General features: G+C 43.0%; 1 protein-coding gene across 1 annotated transcript in view; it reads left to right on the plus strand.

Annotated features, from left to right (window-relative positions):
* The window catches only part of LOC144824482 (uncharacterized), a 695244-nt gene that overhangs the window by 153733 nt on the left and 520559 nt on the right, over positions 1 to 20952 (plus strand). The window contains exons 2-3 of the mRNA XM_078683566.1: positions 13881 to 13954; positions 15145 to 15205. Of these exons, the coding sequence (XP_078539692.1) occupies positions 13924 to 13954; positions 15145 to 15205 (92 nt within the window). The 5' untranslated portion in view covers positions 13881 to 13923. The remainder of the gene's footprint in view (positions 1 to 13880; positions 13955 to 15144; positions 15206 to 20952) is intronic.

Here is a 20952-nt window from a genome sequence, read left to right on the forward strand (position 1 = left end):
GGTTGTACCATGCAACCTGGGGATCACATCTCAGAAGTGTAAAGTTTACCTCAATTTTTTGCACCTTGCGCGGTTTCCTCAGCATGTCCCTAATCTCATGCAAAGTGACCCATGGTGGATGCCCTAATTCATTGCTTTGTCATTTGTGGGGTATTTAGCCAGTTCGTCCAACTCCAGGCAGATTTGCCTTTGACTGCTTCAAGAATCCCCGGGTTTTTCCTCCACCCAGTACCATCTAATTAATCTCTGGTTGTTCGTAATAGATCGGGCACCCAGATCAGGTCTACCTGTTATGTCATTTTCGTAAGTGCCCTGCTTTATAAGAGAAAAGACTAGGGCATTGTGGTCACCATTCTGGGTTGGCTAATAATTTATAAATCCCTGCCACGTTCCAGACAAGGAACCTTAAATAATGATCACAAACTCTGGGGTGGTTGGGGTCACTACAGCGATCCATGGGTTCCCCCTTTCCACAGTTTCAAAAAGGATAGGAAACCTTCCCCTCCTTAAGCCCACGTCAAATACCTCGCAATAAGCCTAAAAATGTGTTGCCAGTCCTGGGTGGGAAAGGACTCCCGACTGTTGTGAGATTAAGAATGGCCCATGAGACCCTGGGTTTTTTGTCTAGTGACATCGGACCCACAGCCTGAAGTAATCTTTTCCCTCTGAAATCAGCCCTGTTGATTGTTGGGTACCCTTCTGGGACAAGCCTGGGTAACACTAAGTCTGGCCTAAATGGGGGTCTTTATCTGATGGTAATAGAGGCGTTCACAATGGGAATAATACAGGAATCAAATGACAACAATCCAACAACTATACCCATATCAACTTGGATGATATCCCATGGTGACCCCGGAAAGGGCAATCTTTCAACATACCTAATGTCGTCTCTAATGATTGAGTAGCAGTGTCGAGAAGACCTAAATCAATGAATTACCTTGTTATTGAGTGAGTCCTGGTCTTCATACCCAACCTTAAAGAGTTTGGAAACCTCTGTAAGGTATACCACTGCTTGATTGCCCTGGTCATTGGATCTAGTGTAGACACCATCCCTCACTACCACCTTTCCCAAAAAAAAAACATGGGTAGACTTAGAAGAGCACCCTTCATCTAGTGTAACCTTGCCTCTATCTGACACCATACCCACTCCCCTACCTTGACCAGCTCCTTCTAGATCTACTAACGATGTAATATCCAAGTCACTAGAACAGTGACCTTATGGACAGGTGGGGGGGGGGGGCAGCGATGGTAACACGATACAAGGGTCTAATGTCACCCATCCTGGAATGTTCTGAACACCTAGCATCACTTCCCTTTGTGACAGTGGACGGATATGCTGTGGGGGCCTCTATTGAAACTGCCTGACAGTTCACCCTCCCAGTTAAACTAGCAATCTCCAATCTCAGTGCTACAACCTCATCTCTTATGGACTTTATTAGTGTTTTCAGGGACTGTATCTCACTAGCAGGAATTTTACAAATCTTTTCATGGTTATCTAACCCACCCCCTAAAACCCAAACCTCCTCGTCGGCAAAAACCTAAAATATGTTGTGACATTCTACTTGTGTAATATATGCCACATCAGGGGATCCCTTGTCTCACTACAAGGTAAGGGGAGGCTGGACCAGGCTCAAGGACAATGAGCCTACTTCCAGAACCTTTACTCCTTCCTTTAGTATAATTTTTAAAATCTGAGGAATTTGTCTGACAGTTTTTTTTGCTGGTGGCGGTACAGAAGAAGTGGCCGTCGCGACTCCACAATTAATATCATATCAGAACTTGAGGGATTACCTGGCAGGGAGAATGGGAGAGATATCCCCAGTGGCGTAGCTAGGGTGGGGCGGTAGTCCGCCCCAGGCGGCACCATTTTTGAGGCGGCCGCGTGGCACTGAAGGCCCGTTGCGCCCGCCTTTATCATTTATTTGGGAACGCACACAGGGTCCCCAAACAAATTATAAAGGCAGCCGCAACGGGCCTCCAGTGCCGCGGCCGCCGCCCACGGCCCAGTAGAGTTTAAAAGTGCAAAGCGGCCCATGCTGCAGCCTGCACTCCTTCTAACCTGCTTTCAGTGCACACAAACGCAGGAATTAGTTTTTGGTAATTTAATTGAAAGAAAGCACCGCGGCCACCTGCAACAACAGTGCTTTCAATTTCCGCGTTTGTGTGCACCGAAATCAGGTCAGAAGGAGTGCAGGCTGCAGCGCGGCTTAACTAAGTCTCGCGTTAGTGTGCCCTCCGCCTCTCGGATTCCTCGACCATTGTTGCCCCCCCCCATCCCAGCCTCAGAGTCCAGGGCCGTCAATCTTGTAGCGTGCGCGGCGCGCGTTAGCGCTACCAGTGACGGCCCTGTAATCCATTTTTGGCCAGCCCTCGCTCGTGATTAGAATGTAGCAGTGACGTGTTACGTGCTTCACCGCTACGCTCTCGTCGTGAGGAGTCAATTCTGGCCTGGGGCAGTGCTTAATACTTGCAGGCAGCTTTGGGCGTTTTGCTGGCCTGGCTCTCTGGAATGTGAGTCGGGCTGCTGCACTGCAGACTCAGTACTAATAGGGCAACAAAGTTGAAACCGAACCACCCCTGCCTACCATAGACCCTGCCTGGAGTGAGTGAGGTAGGAGGAAAGCAGCAGATTCAGAGGGGTGGGTAGCTGAGTCTGTGGCTCATCCATGATAGCTGCCAAGGTTTCAGATTGCTATGTGTGGCCCTTTCACTTTTAGAATTTTATTGTAATTATGAGTGACATCATAGCTGCCAAGGTTTCAGATTGCTATGTGTGACATTTTTATAATGTCAGTGTAATTATGAGTGACATTTCAACTACTATGAATGACACTTTCTCCCAAACAAAATCAAGCAATGAAAACGAGGGAAACATATTAATATTAGGAAATTACACCCATTAGAGCATCAAGAAACTCTAAGATGATGTTAAAATAGCCGGAAAGCACCAGAAATGGAATCGCACACACATAGCTAGGGATCACAATTCGGCCGCAAAGTGTAATTTTTATCAAAAAAGACACATTGGGCCATTTAATAAAAATCAATTCGCTGTTTACAGTAAGGCGCCACCAGCTATTATTAACCTGTGGCTGAGAGTAAGTTGCATGGCTATTTTAAGCACATAACATTAGAGTACAATGAGGCATGATTGGGAGGGGGGTTAGGACAAGCCTCAGGAGAAGAGGCTACTGAGGTACACATAGCCTACCTATGTAGGCTGTATTATAAAAAAAAATACCTTTTCTGAAACACTGACTAAAGCTCAGCGTCCGACCACCCAGGCCAGGGTCCGGTAAGTTGATGGAGGTAACTATTAGCAGCACTACTACGTGTCTCTCGGACATCTTTCAAGTGCTCACCGTCCTTTTTCCCCAGCACCCCTCCCCCCAAGGGGCAGCAATCTGAGGGATAGCTTGAGTCCCAGCCCTGGTGTGGTGATGACGGGCTCCTGCGCTGCGGGACCCAAAGCTGCTTTAATGCGCCTCCTGGCGTGGTGACGGTGGTCCCACGGACCACTGCCTGCTCTTAAATAATTAAAAGAAAGCTTTTCATTTTTAATATATATATTTTTTAATGCTGCCATGTTTTCCTTTAAGGAAAATGAGCTGCTTTAAAAAAAATTGCTTTACTTAAAAGCAATCACGGACATGGTGGTCTGCTGACCCCAGCAGGCCACTATCCCCATGATTTTAGTGATTCCTAATGGTTCGTAAATAGCGACTTACCTCATTAATTTCAATAAGGTAGGTCGATTTGCAACCCCTTAGGAATCGCTAAATGAAACTCATGGAGTTACATGCATTAGGAATAGCGATAACCTAATTGCGATTTCCAGAAAATCACAATTAGGTAATCGCTATACCTAATATTGATACATGTGCCCCATTGTTTTTCCTAGCAGGCCACCTCTGGCATGGTCAATTGCCAGAGTTGCCTACTACTAAAAGTTCTGTAGTCTTATTCCATTCCCTGGTTCTTTCGTCCACAATCCCATATATCTTGTCTTTTAATCTTACTCCTGATGATTCATTTTCATCCCTTTCTCCCTTTTCTTCCTTTCTCTCTCTTGTTCTCTATCAAAATCTGATGAAGAAAAATAAGTGCCGTTCCTGAAAAATGAGTGGTTGTGCCCATCACCTCCAGGTACAGTAGGTTTCAAAAAGTGGTCGTGGTAGTTTCTTATTACTGTACAGTATACACATAGACAATTCACCACAGAGAATTTTAAATAAATTCAAAGATAAGGAAATTTAATTTCCATACGTGACACATTCATTAGTTGCAATTATAAATCAAAGCATTAATGTTTCAACATGTATCAACTTGAATACATTCAAAGTGCATGTAATATTTACAGTGCTCTCAGTGTGACATGGAAAAAGAAAAGGGTATTGGGTAATTAGGGTACGTGAGGATTCTAGATTCTTCTGCCTCATGCTAATACTTAGTCCCTCTATTCCTGTTTAGATTTCCAGGAGCCTTTGTGTGCCCTACAAGGATTGTACACTCTCCGTCCTTCCTTTTACAAGTAGGTGTAATCCGGATGACCTACCGCACTATTCACCACAGATACTATACACACAACCATACTGAACCATTTTCATTACTTGCAGGTGCTCCCCACTTATTCTTGTCCTGATGAAGACCCCAAAGTGAAGATCAAGTCACCCTTCTTTTGCCCGGGGTCGAAACGTAGACCATCCACCACGTACCAACAAACTCATAGCAAAAGAACAATTTGATGAATATTTGTCAATGCGTTATGTACACATGGGAACTTTTGACCGATATTAGGCTGGAAAGATCCTATTGTATATAATAGTAAAGGTGCCAATGTCATTACACCTTTACCCTGTCCCTCACTCATCAACTCACCCCCATTACCCAATACCCTCTTCTTTCTCCATGTCACACTGAGAGCACTGTAAATATTACATGCACTTTGAATGTATTCAAGTTGATACATGTCAAAACATTAATGCTTTGATTTATAATTGTAATTAATAAATGTGTCACTTATGAAAATTTAGGGGCGTATGTAGGTAATTTTCGTTTTGCGATTCTCAAATTGCGATTTTTAGGGAATCGCAATTAAAGAATCGCAAAGCTAAATGTAGGTAGGATTAGCAATTTTTTTGTGAATCCCACTTATTCCTTATTTACGAATCGCAAATTGAGATTCGCAAATAAGGAATACCTTGTCATTCATTCCTATGGGCTAATGAGAATCGCAAATTGAGAATGCAATTTCAGGGTTGTAAGGGTGTCAATAGGACACCCTTTTGCACCTCTGAAATTAACATGTGTGCACATGTGCCCCACATACATGCCCTAAGGGCATGTATGTGAACCACATGGCACTTTGAAAAATGCCAAAAACGTGCATTTTTCAAAGACATTGCAAAATACCACCAACCTAAAGTTGGTGGTATTTTGCGATTCCTTAAGCCAAAATTCGCACAACTTGGGTGCTTCCTACATTGCATTTAAGGAATCGCAATTAGCAAATCCTTAAATGCAATAGCAAAATAAAGAATCACAAATTTTGCGATTCCTTATTTTGCATGCAGGGTTTTGTTTGCTATATAGCACACTGCCCTAATTGCGATAGCAAATGCTGAAATTCTGCAAATTTCAGCATTTGCGACCGCAATTAGGCTTTCTACGTATGGCCCTAAATTTCCTTATCTTTGAATTGAATCAAAATTCTCTGTGGTGAATTGTCTATTTCTATGTGTATAGTGTATAGTAATAAGAAACTACCACAACCACTTTTTGAAACGTACTGTACTACTGACCCAGGCCGGGTAGCTTTATGGGTTCACCCCAATAAAACTTAACACCATTACCTCCATGTAGCGGCACAAATTAAAGCATTCATCCAACATCATTTCACAGGCATCATTCTGGCCTGATAATTGAAATTGGAATAACCCAGTTCTACCGCATGACAGAGGTATACTGCATCACTATATATTTAAAATCTAGGGAAACCACTGCACCTGACACCCCATCTATTATCTAAGATTGAAAAGGACTTCATCAATTATATCTTCAACTCTACCTCAAGGCAGAGCTTTGCTGCTTAGTTTATATACCAGTTTTATGTTGTCATCACAAGAGCAAAGAATCGCCTCTTGTGCAATAGTTCGTTCTGGTCAATTTCTCTCAAAAGCATCCCCACACATACTGATTCTGCCTGATAGAAGGTAGGCTCTGCCTCTCTTCCCATTTTAACTTCACTACTTATTTGACGGGATAGAGATTTTTCACTTCCGTTTATTGATGCTGCTTCCCAAATAAGGTGCACTTTTTTCCCTGCCGCCTATGAAATCCTAAAACCGAGAGATAGTACCAGATGTCTAATATGGTTTCTTATCACTTTGTTTATAGTAATTCATCTAAATGATTAAAGAGAACAATCATAGATACAGTGATTTAATTATGGACAAAGACATTTTTACATCTTTTTGTTATGTTATCACGAACACTTTATGTTCACTCACAGCCTTTTTCGACACTGGTGAAAACGATTACAATGAAGTTAATAACTCTGTAACAAGTATGAAGTAAGTGAGTTAATGAACAAATTATTACAATTCATAATACACTTAGGTCCCTATTATGATGCCGATCGAAGGCTTTCCGACTGACATCATAGTTTTTACTTTCGACTACTGTATTGCAATGACGGCAGTCGGAAGTGAAACTGGCCAGTCATTCCGGCTGGCTTCCGACTGGCTCACGAAGCCCGTCCGCCAGTCGGAACCGGCACATAATCCCTTCAAGTCTGCGTTTCCGCTGTCGGGATTACAATGTCAGATTCCCACAGGCTTTACATGTGGGCTTTCGACATGGAAAGCCTGTCAGAAAGCGACTCTCGGAGCCCCTAGCAGGGCCCCCTTCTCCCAGAGGCCTCCCGTTGAGGGCTGAGGGGGCACCGATAGTGCCCCCCGTTAATCACTGCACCATGTGGCAGGCACCATGAGGTGCTTGTCACAAGGTGCAGAGATTAACAGAAACTTCCATTTCTCTATGGGCGCTTGTGCTGCGGCCGGTTTACAGCTGCAGCACAAGCTCCCATAGAGAAATGAGGGTGTGCGACCGCACCATGTGTAGTCGCATTGTAATAGCAATGTCTGGACCACCGACCGGAGGTCAGTCGGTCCCAAGACTGCAACAGGCGTCCACCCGACATCGTAATCAGGCCCTGTATGTTATAAACAAGTTGATTAGTGATACGGTGGAGTAAATACATTGCGTGGTACACTGTGAGTGTGTTCATTTATTTTAATTAATTGTACTTGGACCATGAAATGTTTAAACTATTTTTGTAATTTAGTTTGTCAGAGGAAACCTCCATAAAACGTCATTTAAAACACAGTACAGAGCTCATATAAAATCATATCATTACAAATGCATATAAAGAACATTTCCCCTGATAAAATCACCAACCAATTCATGAATGAAACTGTAAAAGCCCATTTGTATCAAATCTATTTCTAATCCTCCAAGCATAATATAGATATTTAGTCAGAGTGAGTGCAATCAATTACTTGGTGTCAACTTTTAAAACCCTTAGAGCTACCTCATACTGGGCCATATGTAGGTGGCCAAATACCGGTCGGTAAAACCGAAAATCGGTAGATTTCGGCTTTACCGACCGGTATTTAGCCATGTGAGATGTACGTAATACCGAATGTCATCGATAATAACGAATCGGTAAATAATTACCGATTCCTTATTTACCTATCGGAGAATACCGAAACAATGAATACCGAATCGGAAATAACGATTCGGTAAAAACCCCAAAATGCGATGTAGCAAACATCAATATTACCGATTTTGGCCAAATTCGGTAATAACGATTCGGTATTTACCACTTATCCTGAGCAGGTGGTAATCATGTGCAGTGCATAAAAACAGCCCCAAAATGCAACAGTGGGAACACAATGGCGGGCCTCTACCTCATAGCAAGGCGGCTACGCTTGAGAGCAGCAGGAGTGAGGATCTGGAGACGGGAAGAGTGGGTGTACAGACTGCGCATCACATTATTTCAATTGACTGAACCTGAAATCCATGAAAGGTACAGACTGCACCCACACACCATCCTTGACCTAATACGGGACCTAAAACCCTATTTGGAGCATCAGACACCAAGGGCCCACGCAATCCCCACCCATATCCAGGTACTCTGTTGCCTGCACCTCCTTGCATCAGGAAGTTTCCAGGGTGAGATAGCCGCTGTGGGTGGTGTGTCACGGAGCTGTCTATCCCGTTTCTTCAACACCTTCCTGGATGCCATGATGGACAGAATGGAACATTACATTACCTTCCCCAGTACACAGGCGGAGCTGCAGAGGACCAAGCTGGAGTTCTACCAACTTGCGCAGTTCCCACACGTCATTGGCTGCGTCGATGGGACCCATATACCTATCTGCGCACCTGCAGCAACTGAATACATCTACAGAAACCGCAAATCCACCCACTCCATCAATGTTCAGGTGATATGTGATGCCAAGTACATCATAACTGACATCGTGGCCAAATTCCCCAGGAGTACCCACAATTCGTACATCTTCCGGAACAGTGGTATCCATACACGTCTGCTTGCTGGTGAATTTGGAGATGGATACCTACTAGGTAAGTCAATGTGGCTCAAGCTGGTTGTCACACAAATTAATGGCACTTCCTTCTGTACATAGGTGACAGCGCATATGCACTCCGGCCTTATCTACTCACACCATATCTCAACCCCACCACCCCAAGGGAGAGGAGATACAATGTGACACATAGGAGCACACGCAACGTGGTGGAGCGCACATTTGGATAGCTTAAAAGCAGATTCCGTTGCCTCCACAAAAGTGGAGGTGCACGTCTGTACAGCCCCATCAAATGTTGCAAGATAATTGCTACTTGTGCAATGCTACACAATCTGGCCACAAAAAAAAGGAACAGCAGTGGAACTAACTGACTCTGAGGACGAGGACAACCCTCAGCCAGAGCCCTGCACAGCTGGTGTTGCAGTTGAACATGATGGTAGACGGGCAGAGATAATGTCTAACTATTTCTGAGTGAGTAACGACACAGAGCCAGTAACAGTTTAATGTGAAGGTGTTTAATTAGCACACCACCAGTATTGTGAGCTGTGTCCAATCGGACATGGGTTACATCACCCATCTAATGTTTGGCAATAGGCATTGGTCCCTACTTCCTGCGTCCACGCGCTGCTTGAGCACGTTCCCTGGCGACACTGTCTGTAGTGTCAGATTGTTCCTGCGCGTTGCCGTGGCATTCGCTGCACCTCCTGCCCTCGGTGGGAGAGGGCGTAATGCTACCACGGCTGGTAGCCTCCTCACTGTCCCCCCCCCTTCCATTGTGGCCGCCTTTGCATTCTGCAAGAGCTCTAATGCTGCGGTCATAGAAACCATGCCCCTGGCCACATCCCTGCTGCAATGCGCCATCTCTTCCTGCATGGCGATGGACCTGCGACACATCAGTGAGGTTGCAGTGGCCAGCCGGTTCACAGTCTTGGTATAGGCCTGGAGCCTCTGCCTCTCCCTGCGCCTGCCAAGATGGTCCTGCTCAAGCTGGCTGCAGAGGTTATCCACTGATGTTGCAACTCTATCCATTCCCTCACACAAGTTGTCTCCCATCGCACTGATGCCCTTTTCCATCCTGTGCATGTGCTTGTTGATGTGTGCCACCTCCCTGTGTAGTGATTTCATCTCCCTCCATTGCAGGCGCTGGACCTTCAGCATGTTGCCTTCCAGTCCAGCAAACACACTTTCACCCTGTTCGGATGCTTCAGGACTGTCCGGCCTTGCCCTGCGGCATCGGGATGAACTGTGGGCGCCCTCGGATGAAGTACCAGCCCTCTCCCTCTTGCCTCCCTCATGGATTGGACTTTGGTGGCCCCCTGTGTCCTCCTCTGACGTCTCCTCCATCTGCTGGAGGGTGGCCACGGCATGCCTCCTGCGTGACTGTGGTGGTGGTGGTGTTGGTGATCGTCGCAGTGGGGTCTGGGTATGAGGGGATGGCGGCGATCCCTGGCGCTGTGGTGATGCCTGTGGTTGTGGATTTGGTGGCTGTGATCGCGCCGAGCTTCTGGTCCCTGCAGGTATGCTTTCCTCCTCCTGTTGCCTCTCCTCTGGCCTGGCTGACTTTGCTCTGCTCCCCTCTGCGGTACAAAAGGGGGTGTTGATGGACGGGGCATCTGAACCAATCACACACTCACACCCAGTCAAAAGACTGGGTTTGATCCATCACCGTTCTTTAGCCCACTCTGCCACCCCAGTTCAGACATGGCTATATGCAAATCAGTCTGACCCTGTGCCTCATGGGAACAGTCCAGCCCGAACTGCCAAGCCATGCCTTCCCTGGACCGGAAACAAGCTTCCGAGGACAGGTTTCTGACATTCCAGCCGTCTTCAGCCCGGCTTGCTTGAATCCATGAATCGTGATCTGTGATGCCCATGACACAGAATTCACTAGCCTTTGCCTGGTGGCTTAGTGGACTAATGCATCCACAGCAGGGGCCTGTGTTCAACCTCATGGTCACAGGTAAACATCCTGGCGGGTCCACTCAGCCTTTCCCCCATCTGAAGTCAATAAAATATAAAATGAGTACCATTGAGTTGGGTAACAATAGACATCTGTTATTCAGCGCCTTGAGGCCCATGGGTGATAAGTGTGCTTTATAAATACACCTATTATGTTACTAGTGTTGCACCCAGATGATCGGACTCCTTTACTCCCTCTAGCGCAGTATCCTCCAATTAGACCTTGCCCCTAAATGATCTATGCAGTTTGAAAGCCATACATATTGTTTTACTTGCATTAATTTCTAATCCTTATTGCCTGCAGAAGTTGGAAAATTTATTTGGCAGAGTTTTCAGGCCCATAGGTGTCTTTGATATTAATAGGGTATCATCTGTAAATGAGAGAGCAGGGTTTCTCTGGTCAGCCATGATGGGCGAATAATTATTGCAATCTCTAGGTTGTTCGAACACTCCATTTATGTATAACTTGAAGAATGTTGGAGCTAAGACACAATCTTGGTGGACCCCTCTCTTTCTATTGCAATTCTGTCGGTCAGCTCATCATTCCTATGCCCATCTTACTTGAGCATAGTAGTTGCTATAAAAACACGTAATCAGACAAATCAGGGTTTCTGGAATTCCCATCATTCGCAGCACAGGCCATAGATTTGCCAGGGGAAGCAATTTCGAAAGCATCCCTGAGATCTATGAAAGTCACATAGAAAAACTCACGATTCAGAGAAACAGTGTTGCAAACCGATAAAATAAATAGGAACACCTGGTCTATTGTGCTTGTGATCCTAAATCTTGCCTGGAGATGGGATAATACTTGGGATTCCTGGATCCAGTCATGTAATGTGGCCCAAATTTGTCTACAAAAAAATCTAGTGAATGGTGTCAATCAAGGATATTGGCCTATAATCCCACAGGTTTATCTCTATTCCCTTTGTTAAATATTGGGATCATCTCTTCCCCCTCCATGATTCCTGGATCTCAGCACCAGCTGCAATTGCGTTACTTAACACATTATTATAAGGTACCCTGACAACAGTCTCTGAGCGGTAGAGATCCCCTGTAATCTTGTCTAATTCTGGAGCCTTGCTAGCCTTCGTGGACTCTATGACTGTAATGGTATCTTTCAATGTGAAATGAATAGGAATGTTCACACCACTTGTCAAAATGCCCTATTATCTCTGTCGTTTAGGGTGACTACCAGACTTCACTATTTATCCTCCTCTCATTGCCTCCTCCTGGCATTTAGCATATGCTTTTAAACTCTTTCCTACAGGCAACTATTGTTTCTTTGTTGCCACGCTTAACAGTTACCATGAATTTGTTCTTAGTGTACATACAGCTATTGTTATATCATAGGCTTTCTTTGTGTTTATCTGTCTGGGTTGGTAACCCTAAGGAATTGTTTCCTACGTGAATCAACCATAGTGCAATGTATATCTATTATTGGAATCCCATTCTCAGGGATTTTGCTAAAGGTTCTAGGACATCTACTACTATAAAATAAGTAGCATATTTTCTGGGCTACTGCAGGATATGCAACCATCTAACATTTCTCCTTTTAACTAGACTGAAAGTTCTGCACGTGGGATGTTTGTTAGAGGAAGAGAAAAGGTTTTTATTGTCACTGTCATCTCTTTCCAGCACAACCATATCACTCTTATTTGGCCACAAGCGTAGATCTAAAAGTATGTAATCAATCTTGCTTGTCGTCTTTGCCCTTTCAAATGTACACATAGCTTCTCGGTCTGATGCAGAATGACCATTACAGGCCCGAAACCCATGCAAAAGGGAAAATATGCTATTTGTAGTGCCACTGTAGTTTCTCTCTAAAGAGGTGGGGCTGTTAACATAGGGATATGCCATGTCCTTGTCCTCCCTCCTCATTAAAGCGTACATTTAACCCAGAGGTTCAAAGGTCTCATTAAAATCATCTGCAACCAGCGAGGGACAATTTATGTTATGTTCTAGATAAGCATCCAGAACACTGATCATTTTCGATTCTTTATTTTGCTTGGAAGTCCAATTATACACTTTGAAAAGTTTCATGAGTGGTCCTTTAGGTGAAAATATAAGTAGCCCTAATATATCAGGAGACCTTATGTCCAGGTGTTTGATTTTACAGGCTAGTGAAGTCTTTATCTAGATGCTTAAACCTTCTCACTCCCCCCACCCCAAACAGGCGCCCACCTATTAATGGTTGTGCTTTCACTCTATAATTCAGGTACCCTGATCTGAGGGACACTGCCAGGTTTCTTGAAAAGCTCCTGTCTGATACCCATCTCTAAAGTCACCTCTTTGTGGACCCTTAAACGTAGCCCTGAGGCCCACCATATTTTAAGATAAAAGCAGAATTTAGAAAGATCCTATAATTCTAGGCCATCCTAGTTCTAACTCTTATTCTGACAGCTCCTATTAAATAGGTTGGGTATATCTGGCCCAGTATCCAGATCCCATTCATATTGAGTGTGAAGCTCCCACTTTGCTTATTAATAGGCTGATGAGCTGAATACACAATTATTTTCTCCTACATATAATAATAACCCCGTGCTTTACATAGAGATTGTAATAGTTTTGACATTTTCATTTCTGCTGTTTAATGCGATTCCTTATTAATCTGTCAAGTTAAGTGTCGCTTCTTTGCATCTCACCGACTATAATAACAAATTGAAAGAGGTCCTTGCCATCTATAAGGAGCACAGCTAGAAGGTGGCAGCTCCAACACAAAGTTAGACCGAGATGCCAGGCTTTCTGTGGCTCCAAGATATGGTGCACATCTAACAGTAAGGTGCGATATGAAGATCCTAAGGTCTCCTCTGGGGTCATAAAGATCCATGCCTCTCCTCAAGAGTACGAGAAAGTCCAGTCTATCTGGTGGTTGAGACATTGATAGCTAACCCTCATATATGATCAGAGAAACATTACCAACACTATCACTTCTGTGGGGCCAGCAAATATCTTTAATTGATAAAACCAGTGAGTCACAACGACAACCTCAGGCCTTCACTTACGACCAGGACAGTTTCTGGTTTGGTTTGATAAAAGTCTAATACTTATAGTGAAAAATTGCGGGGATATATACAGATGCTTATTTATATTCAGAGTAATCCTTAAACCTCCTGCAGAGATTGATCTCTATCATTCTTGTAGGTCACAGGACACTCTCTCATCCCTCTCGTCTCATAGCTCACAAAATAGACTTGTAAGAACATTCTCTTGGTATTAAGCAGTTTAGTCTCATCACAGCTGTAAATGTGCCAGTCATTTAGACGAGATCGAGAAACAGAGGTCCAATATTCCGATATCATTTTAATCTTTTTCTAGACCCATTGACTTGGATAATGACTCGCCAGCTGTTGAATCAGAAATGGAAGCCCTGACTGATACTCAGACAACAGGTAAGCTATTGATCCATTGTTTAAGTTAATAGCAATAATCAAAACTCAACACTTCACCTGGTGCAAACACTGCATCTTAGCCCACGCCAGACCGGGGGATTAAACAGCCGGGGATAAGCGCCTCAGCAACCAGGGTTCAGCTGTTCCGAAGTAGACGCGTCAGTCCCTATTCGGATTCCAAAATCCCGGTTTCTAAGACAACAACCCTCAGCTTTATAATCTCAAAACACATACTAGATGGCTTGAGAGTCTTCCCTTCTGTGCCAAGGAAACTTACTGGAACTGGCCAGCTTCCAGCAAGCATCCCACGGTAGGAAGGAGTTCCCACGTCCCCTCTACATTCTTGCATGTTCAAGCCTTTATCTTAATGAAGCTCACGAAAGCCTTCCAGGGTACATTAAACAATCTCTCACAAAAACAATCCTTGAATGTGATTAACCCAAACAACTTGCAAACCTGTCTGTGCGCACAGAGAAACTCAAGCAAGGCAGAGTCTGAATTCAGGATGACATGAGGCCATGTCAAAGCCAATAGTAAGAATTTCATAATTCTTCCCAATATACAACATAATCCACATTTGTGCACCACTTCTTATAGCATCACATACTTCATCTCTCAACGTACAACACAGTGCACATTTGTGCACCACTGCTCATAACACTGCCCTTCGAAATCAAAAAGTACATTCCACACCTCTCTCTCTCGCCTGCTTTCAAATGCACATCCCACAAGTTCTGTTCTTGGCAAGGCTGTCCTACTGTGACAGTTCCCACTGTAAGACTGCAAGATTACAAGAATGAAACATTTAAGAGAAACAAAGCATATGCAGGACATCATATATTCAAGCTAGGATGAAACAACACACCAAAGTCAATTGAAATGATCGTAGTCACAGGTCATCACGTGGTGTCAGACCACAAGAGTGCCTCTAGCAATACAGCGCCGCATATCTTCCCTGTCAGATTGTACCTCGTAGCAGCGAGGCAGTACATCACTACCTATTTTAACTCTACTTGTTATGTTAAATGCATTTTTTACTTTTGTTTCTTATTACTATTTCCCAACTAAGTTGTTCCTGGATCCTGTCCCATTCCAACTTAAACAAACTCAAATGCAGTGATTTCAATGTGAATACAAGCACGTTCATATGTTCTTGCTACATTGTCACAGCTCTTTTTCTTTGTTTATAGCCTTTCTCTACGTTGGTGAAAACGATTCCACCAACGTTTGCAATTCTGAAGCCAATATCAAGTAAGTGTGTAGGTGAACAAATTTCATAGCATACAATGTGGCGTGAATAAATGTCTTACTGCACATTGTTGAGTAAATAAATGGTAACACTGTGGGTAAATAGCTTGCATAGTGCCAACTATGGAGGGAATTATGGTATAATGAAATCTGAGGCACAAATAAATTGTAAATAGTTTGTTGTGAAATGCGCACTTGGAAAAAGTTGCATATTTCCCACTGTTGACAAGTAGCATAGTGCATGCACATCGTGACGTGAACAAATCACAAGTGCAGTGAGTAGTGAATAATGTGGGCAAAAAAAATTATGTAGACATTATGTAGTAAACAAAATGCAAAGCTCACATGGTGAAGCGAATCATTTTTGAAGACCTCTGCCAGTTGCCACATGGCATTCCAATATACTGCCTCAGTTTCATTTGGACTTCCCGGCACATGACATTTTGTTATTGCCATCACTGTATTGCGTGAGGTTATGGTGTTGGCTTCAGTTCATGTTATTTCCTGATGCAGTTGGTAAATGTATCTGATAGTAACTACCACTATTTGTTCAATTGTATAAGAACATGTTAGATCCTACTGGTTCACCTGGGTTTAGCTTCAACCAAGTACACTCAAGTAATCGGATGTATGACGTTACAACGCAGGCTATTACAACGCCTGCCTTTACAATGCGGTTTTTACATCGCAGTCCATTACAACGCATAGCGCTTTGGGGTGCTGGATAGTGAATAGTTTAATTTACTATTCCAACTCCAGTCCCCGTGGACACTAGGGAAGGTTATTGGATAGTAAATTAACCTATTCCCTATCCTAGAGCGCCCCCCAGAGCAATGCGTTGTAATAGTTTGCGTTGTAAAAGTTGCGTTGTAATGGTAGTACCTTGTAAAAGTTTCGTTGTAAAGGCTGTTTACCAAGTAATCAAGCATTGCTGCCCTAAATGAAACCTTGTACATTTCGGTGAATAGTCAGCATATTGCTGTCATATTAACCCCTCCTGTGCTCATGACGAGCTCAGCTCGTCATGAGCCACGGCGCTCCGGTGCTCATGACGAGCTGAGCTCGTCATGACCGCGCCCGTTAAATGGAACGCTCGCATGCTGGGCTGATTCCCCTGCTGTGCTGAGCGTTCCATTGGAACGGGCGTGGTCATGATGAGTTCAGTTTGTCATGAGCACCGGAGCGCCGTGGCTCATGACAAGCTGAGCTCGTCATGAGCACCGGGGCGCTGTGCGGGGTTAGGGTGATGTAATAAACGCAATATTATTGTAGATTAATATGATCAACCTTGATATAGTGACATATAATCCTAAGCAGTCTTGATAATCAGTATCCTTGACATTCAGCAGTGCTGACAGCTAGTTATTAAGTACATTTTGTGCACCTGCATTCATCTATTTCTTTAATTAGGAACGTGCAATATTGAACTGTTTTATCTAATTAGTTTTGGAGAGCCAATATGCCTCTGTATTTGGTCACTTGATAAAAAAACATTATGAGCACAACTATTGTCGAAAATGTGTGTAGACCATAGCTCATTATCTCTTTTTGTTTGTATTCCAGATTATCAAATACAAAATATTGTTGTAGTTGCAAAATATTGTTGACTAAAATTCAAGAACCAAAATATCATGAAGGTAAGTGCATGTATGTAAGCATAGATTTGCTATACTTAATTCCAAATCTACATCCCTTGAAGATATATATATCGTCAAGGTGTATATGTAAAGTAAAGTGTAGTAAACCAACACTTGCCTATATTACCCACATGATATTTTGGTTCTTGATAGGTCTCAATATTTTGGCCCCACAAGAGTTTTGTATTCAGTATTCCGGTGGAATATCCTCTCTTCATGACCACTTTTTGATCAACAGAGTGCATGTTGACCACAATATTCTCCTACCATAGCAGCAGAAATGCTGTACATAATTGCAGAACCGGTAGATAGCTTAACATGTAGCTGTCGTAGTGAGTAACTCATTGAAGCATTGGTACATAAATGCTGATATTTGAGAAAGGATCAGAAAACAAAACAGAAAATAGATTACATTGTGTCTCAATCTAGACTTGTTTGTAATCTAGCTATCTTGTGCGTCGTTAGGTATTGTCTCCTATCACATGATATGATTCCTTAAGGTCGGAAGGCTTTATGGTTGTAGAGTGTGAGGCCGGCAGGGATGTTATGTGGTAGGGCATTCCATTTCTGGGGCCTAAAAGATCAAGAATCTTGAATCTGGATGCCTCACATGGTGGTTTTGGTGTGACCAGTAACGTTTGTTCTGAGGACTGTAGATGTGTGTAGGTGTGTAGTAGGCGTGTGCTGGCATAATTCACTTAATTTTGGGAACTTTGTGTTATGCTTGTTATGCGAAACCCTCACGTAATTACTTCAAAAATTAGAATTCCTTGTAAAAAAAATATAGAGCAAAATGGTAGATAAGCATTTTGCGTAATTATACATACATTTGCTTAATTTTGCCAACATTTCACCCAACTCTACTGTAGCGGGTCTAGATGTCTGTGAAGTAGTATGGGGAAACATTGTGAATACTATGATCCCCAAAATGACCCTTTCTAGACTCTCTCCTACTCTACCCCTCCTTGCATCATTTGACACCTCTTCTACAATACTGATCCCCCAAAACAAACCTCTCTAAACCTCTCCCCTCTGACTCTTCCCCTCCAAAAACCCTTTTTACTGATATAAAAAAGCCTCCTCCTCCTACTGCTATGACCTAAAAAAGAAAGAAATCAAAAAATCCTTCACTCTTCTATCCATCCACTATCCTTCTCAATCAAAATAACAGACTAACATGTTCACTTCTCAAATTCCATATTCCACTACACTAGCTGTCCACTGATCCTTTATGGGTTCCAGAGTAGCGTGCTACTTGCCAATAAAGCGTTTCAACACCCCATCAGGGTTACAAGCGCTATATAAATGCAAACCGTTTTTCCCTTTTCTACCCCTCCCCAACCCTTCTCAATCCAAATAACTGACTAACATATCCACCACTCTAATTAATTTCATGTTTCCCCATACTAATTCAACACTAATCCTTATGGGTTCCAGAGTAGTGTGCTACTCGCCAAAAAGAGCTTCAAAACCCCATCAGGGGAAGCAAGCACTATATAAATACAAACCTCTTTCCCTCTCCTATCCCACCACCTACCCCTCTCTATCCAAATAAATGAATAACATATCCTCCATTCAAATTACTTCATATTTCACTATACTAATTTTCAGCACTACTCCTTTATGGTTTCCAGAGTAGCGTTCTACTCGCCAGAAAAGTGCTTCAACACCCATAAGGGGTAACAAGCATTATATAAATACAAACCATTTTTCCTCTTCTATCCTTCTGCTATCCTTCCGAATCCAAATAACTGACTAACCTATCCACCACTTAAAATTTACTTGCATGTTTCACTATACTAATTCAACACTAATCCTCTATGGGTCCCGGGGTAGTGTGCTACTCGCCAAAAAAAGCACGTCGACACCTCATCAGGGGTAGTAAGCGCTATACAAATGCAATTATAATACAATACAATACAATCACTTTGAACAACACTATCAAGAGCTTGTGGCGGGTCCTGTTTTATCAGTGAGCCACCGAGCTTGATGACAAATGGAGTGGTGGATGTGTGTCTGAGAAAGTAAAATAAGGTCTTGGTTACAAAAGTATTCAACTTGTCAAGTGGAAAAAACAGAATTTAGGGGATGCCCACCAGCAGGCTGCTACAATAACCTAAATTTGCTAAGTAGTAGTGAATTTTTTTGTGTATTAGTAGTATTGAATTGGTAGCATTTTTCATGTTTTGTATTATGTGGTGGTAGTATTAGTATTAGTGAAGTTTTCCATGCGCATCCAAACATTGAACATTACACTTATATTTCTAGCTGAGGAGATGAATGTCATGCTTTCTGGTGGAATGTTTACAGAGGTTGAAGAGGTCCTTGGGAGTAGAGAAGGAGGAACTGTCCATTTCGGAAGAATCCAGCATAAAGGACAAGAGACCTCTTGAGTGCCAAATTGCAGTGAGACAGACAGTCGTAGATGTGTGATTTGAGGTGGGAAGTGAAAATCCAGAAAAAGAACATTATCTACAGGTCGTCACAATCCAAAGGAGGAGATGATGCCACCAAGTGTGGTGTTATAGAGGGAAAATTCAGGTCTATTGCAGTTCCACTCTAATAGGAGTGAGCACTCAGATAGGTATGAGGATAATCACCATTGAGCTGTGTTTTTGATACCAATGGTTTGGAGGGAGATGAGTGATATGCGGTTATCTAACGTGTCACCAGCAGCAGATAGATCGAAAAGAGTGAGGATTCTAGAATTGAGATTGTGGTGAGCTGGAAAAAATAAAGTTGAGTTATGGGAGAGGGATGTTTCTGTTGAATTTAAGATACAGAAGCAAGATTGGAAGGAGAGATACAAGGTGAGTAGTGAACACTATTTTAAGTAAGTTTTATTAGAGTATAAGGAGTTTGGTCAATTGTTTGTTTTTTGCTTTTCTTAAATCAGTACAACAATGTTTTATGTTGAGCTTGTAATTGTGATGCTTTGTGGATCAAAGAGAGAGGTTTGACCTTCCAAAGCAAGTCAGACCAAGCTCCTGGGCTTATACAGGTTCTGAAATAATATTGCAACAACTGGTGTGAGGGAAGATATGGAAAGGTTAAGATCCCTGTTGATCAAAGAGAGAGCAGTATCCTTAGCTGTCCTGAAAAGTGAATTACAGTTACATTTATTTCTACACTGTGCTTATAAGGCAAGTCCTCGTGCCAGCTCACCCTGCAACAGTTCTCCTGTCTAGCTTGCCCACAGACCGCTTTCTTCTACTGCCTGTCCAAATAAATAAGTATCAGTATTGCAAGAACGCCCAATATCAAGGTGTCTTGACGCCAGCGGACCTAAAGAGCTCAAAGAACAACCCAGGCTACTTATAACAGCGACAGTACAGCCTTGTCTCTAAAAGATTTACTAAAACGTATAAGGCAGGGTTCCGATCTAAAATTCTAAGGCATGGAAATCCACAGTTTGCTAGCTAGGAATGTGAATCTTCTACCACCCCAACTAGCCTTCATTATTTTTGGGATGGTTACTAGATAAGTACAAGAGGACCTCACTGCTGTCCGTGGGGAATACCACTTAAAAATAGTTTGGAAGTAGAGAGGCCCTGATCCATGAAGGGCTTTATGCATTGTACACAATGCCTTGAACCCGATCCTTTCCGGCGCTGGTGGCTGCAAGTGTAATTCCAGTAACTTCTTTCTGACTGAGCAAAACGTAGGTATTATTTTAAGGAGCCAGACTGCCGCATTTTGTAATGATTGCAGCTTGAATTGCAATCGCTTCTTAATCTCTAAATAAAGGGCATTACAATAATCCATCCTCGAAAAGATCAGAGCAACCACCACCATCTTTTGCAGGTCGTGTGAAATAAAAGGAAATATCTTTTTTAACATCTTGATTCTTAGAAAACTGGAGGATGTTATGCAATTTATCTGTACTGAAAAATTCAGCTGATCATCAACTACAATCCCTACATTTTTTGCCTTCTGAACAGGCGAAAGTAAAGGCCATATGAATCAGGTCACTGGGAGTTATTCCAGACTGGTTTGTTTTTCCCGAATAGAATCACCTCCATGTTTACTCTGTTTGATTTTAAGCTGTCATCCTGCATCGAGACAGAGATTTCGCTCAAGCAATGTAATTTTATTTCACAGCTACGCCATTCT

The sequence above is a fragment of the Lissotriton helveticus genome, chromosome 3_1, assembly GCF_964261635.1.
Source record: "Lissotriton helveticus chromosome 3_1, aLisHel1.1, whole genome shotgun sequence".
NCBI classification, from domain to species: Eukaryota; Metazoa; Chordata; class Amphibia; order Caudata; family Salamandridae; genus Lissotriton; species Lissotriton helveticus.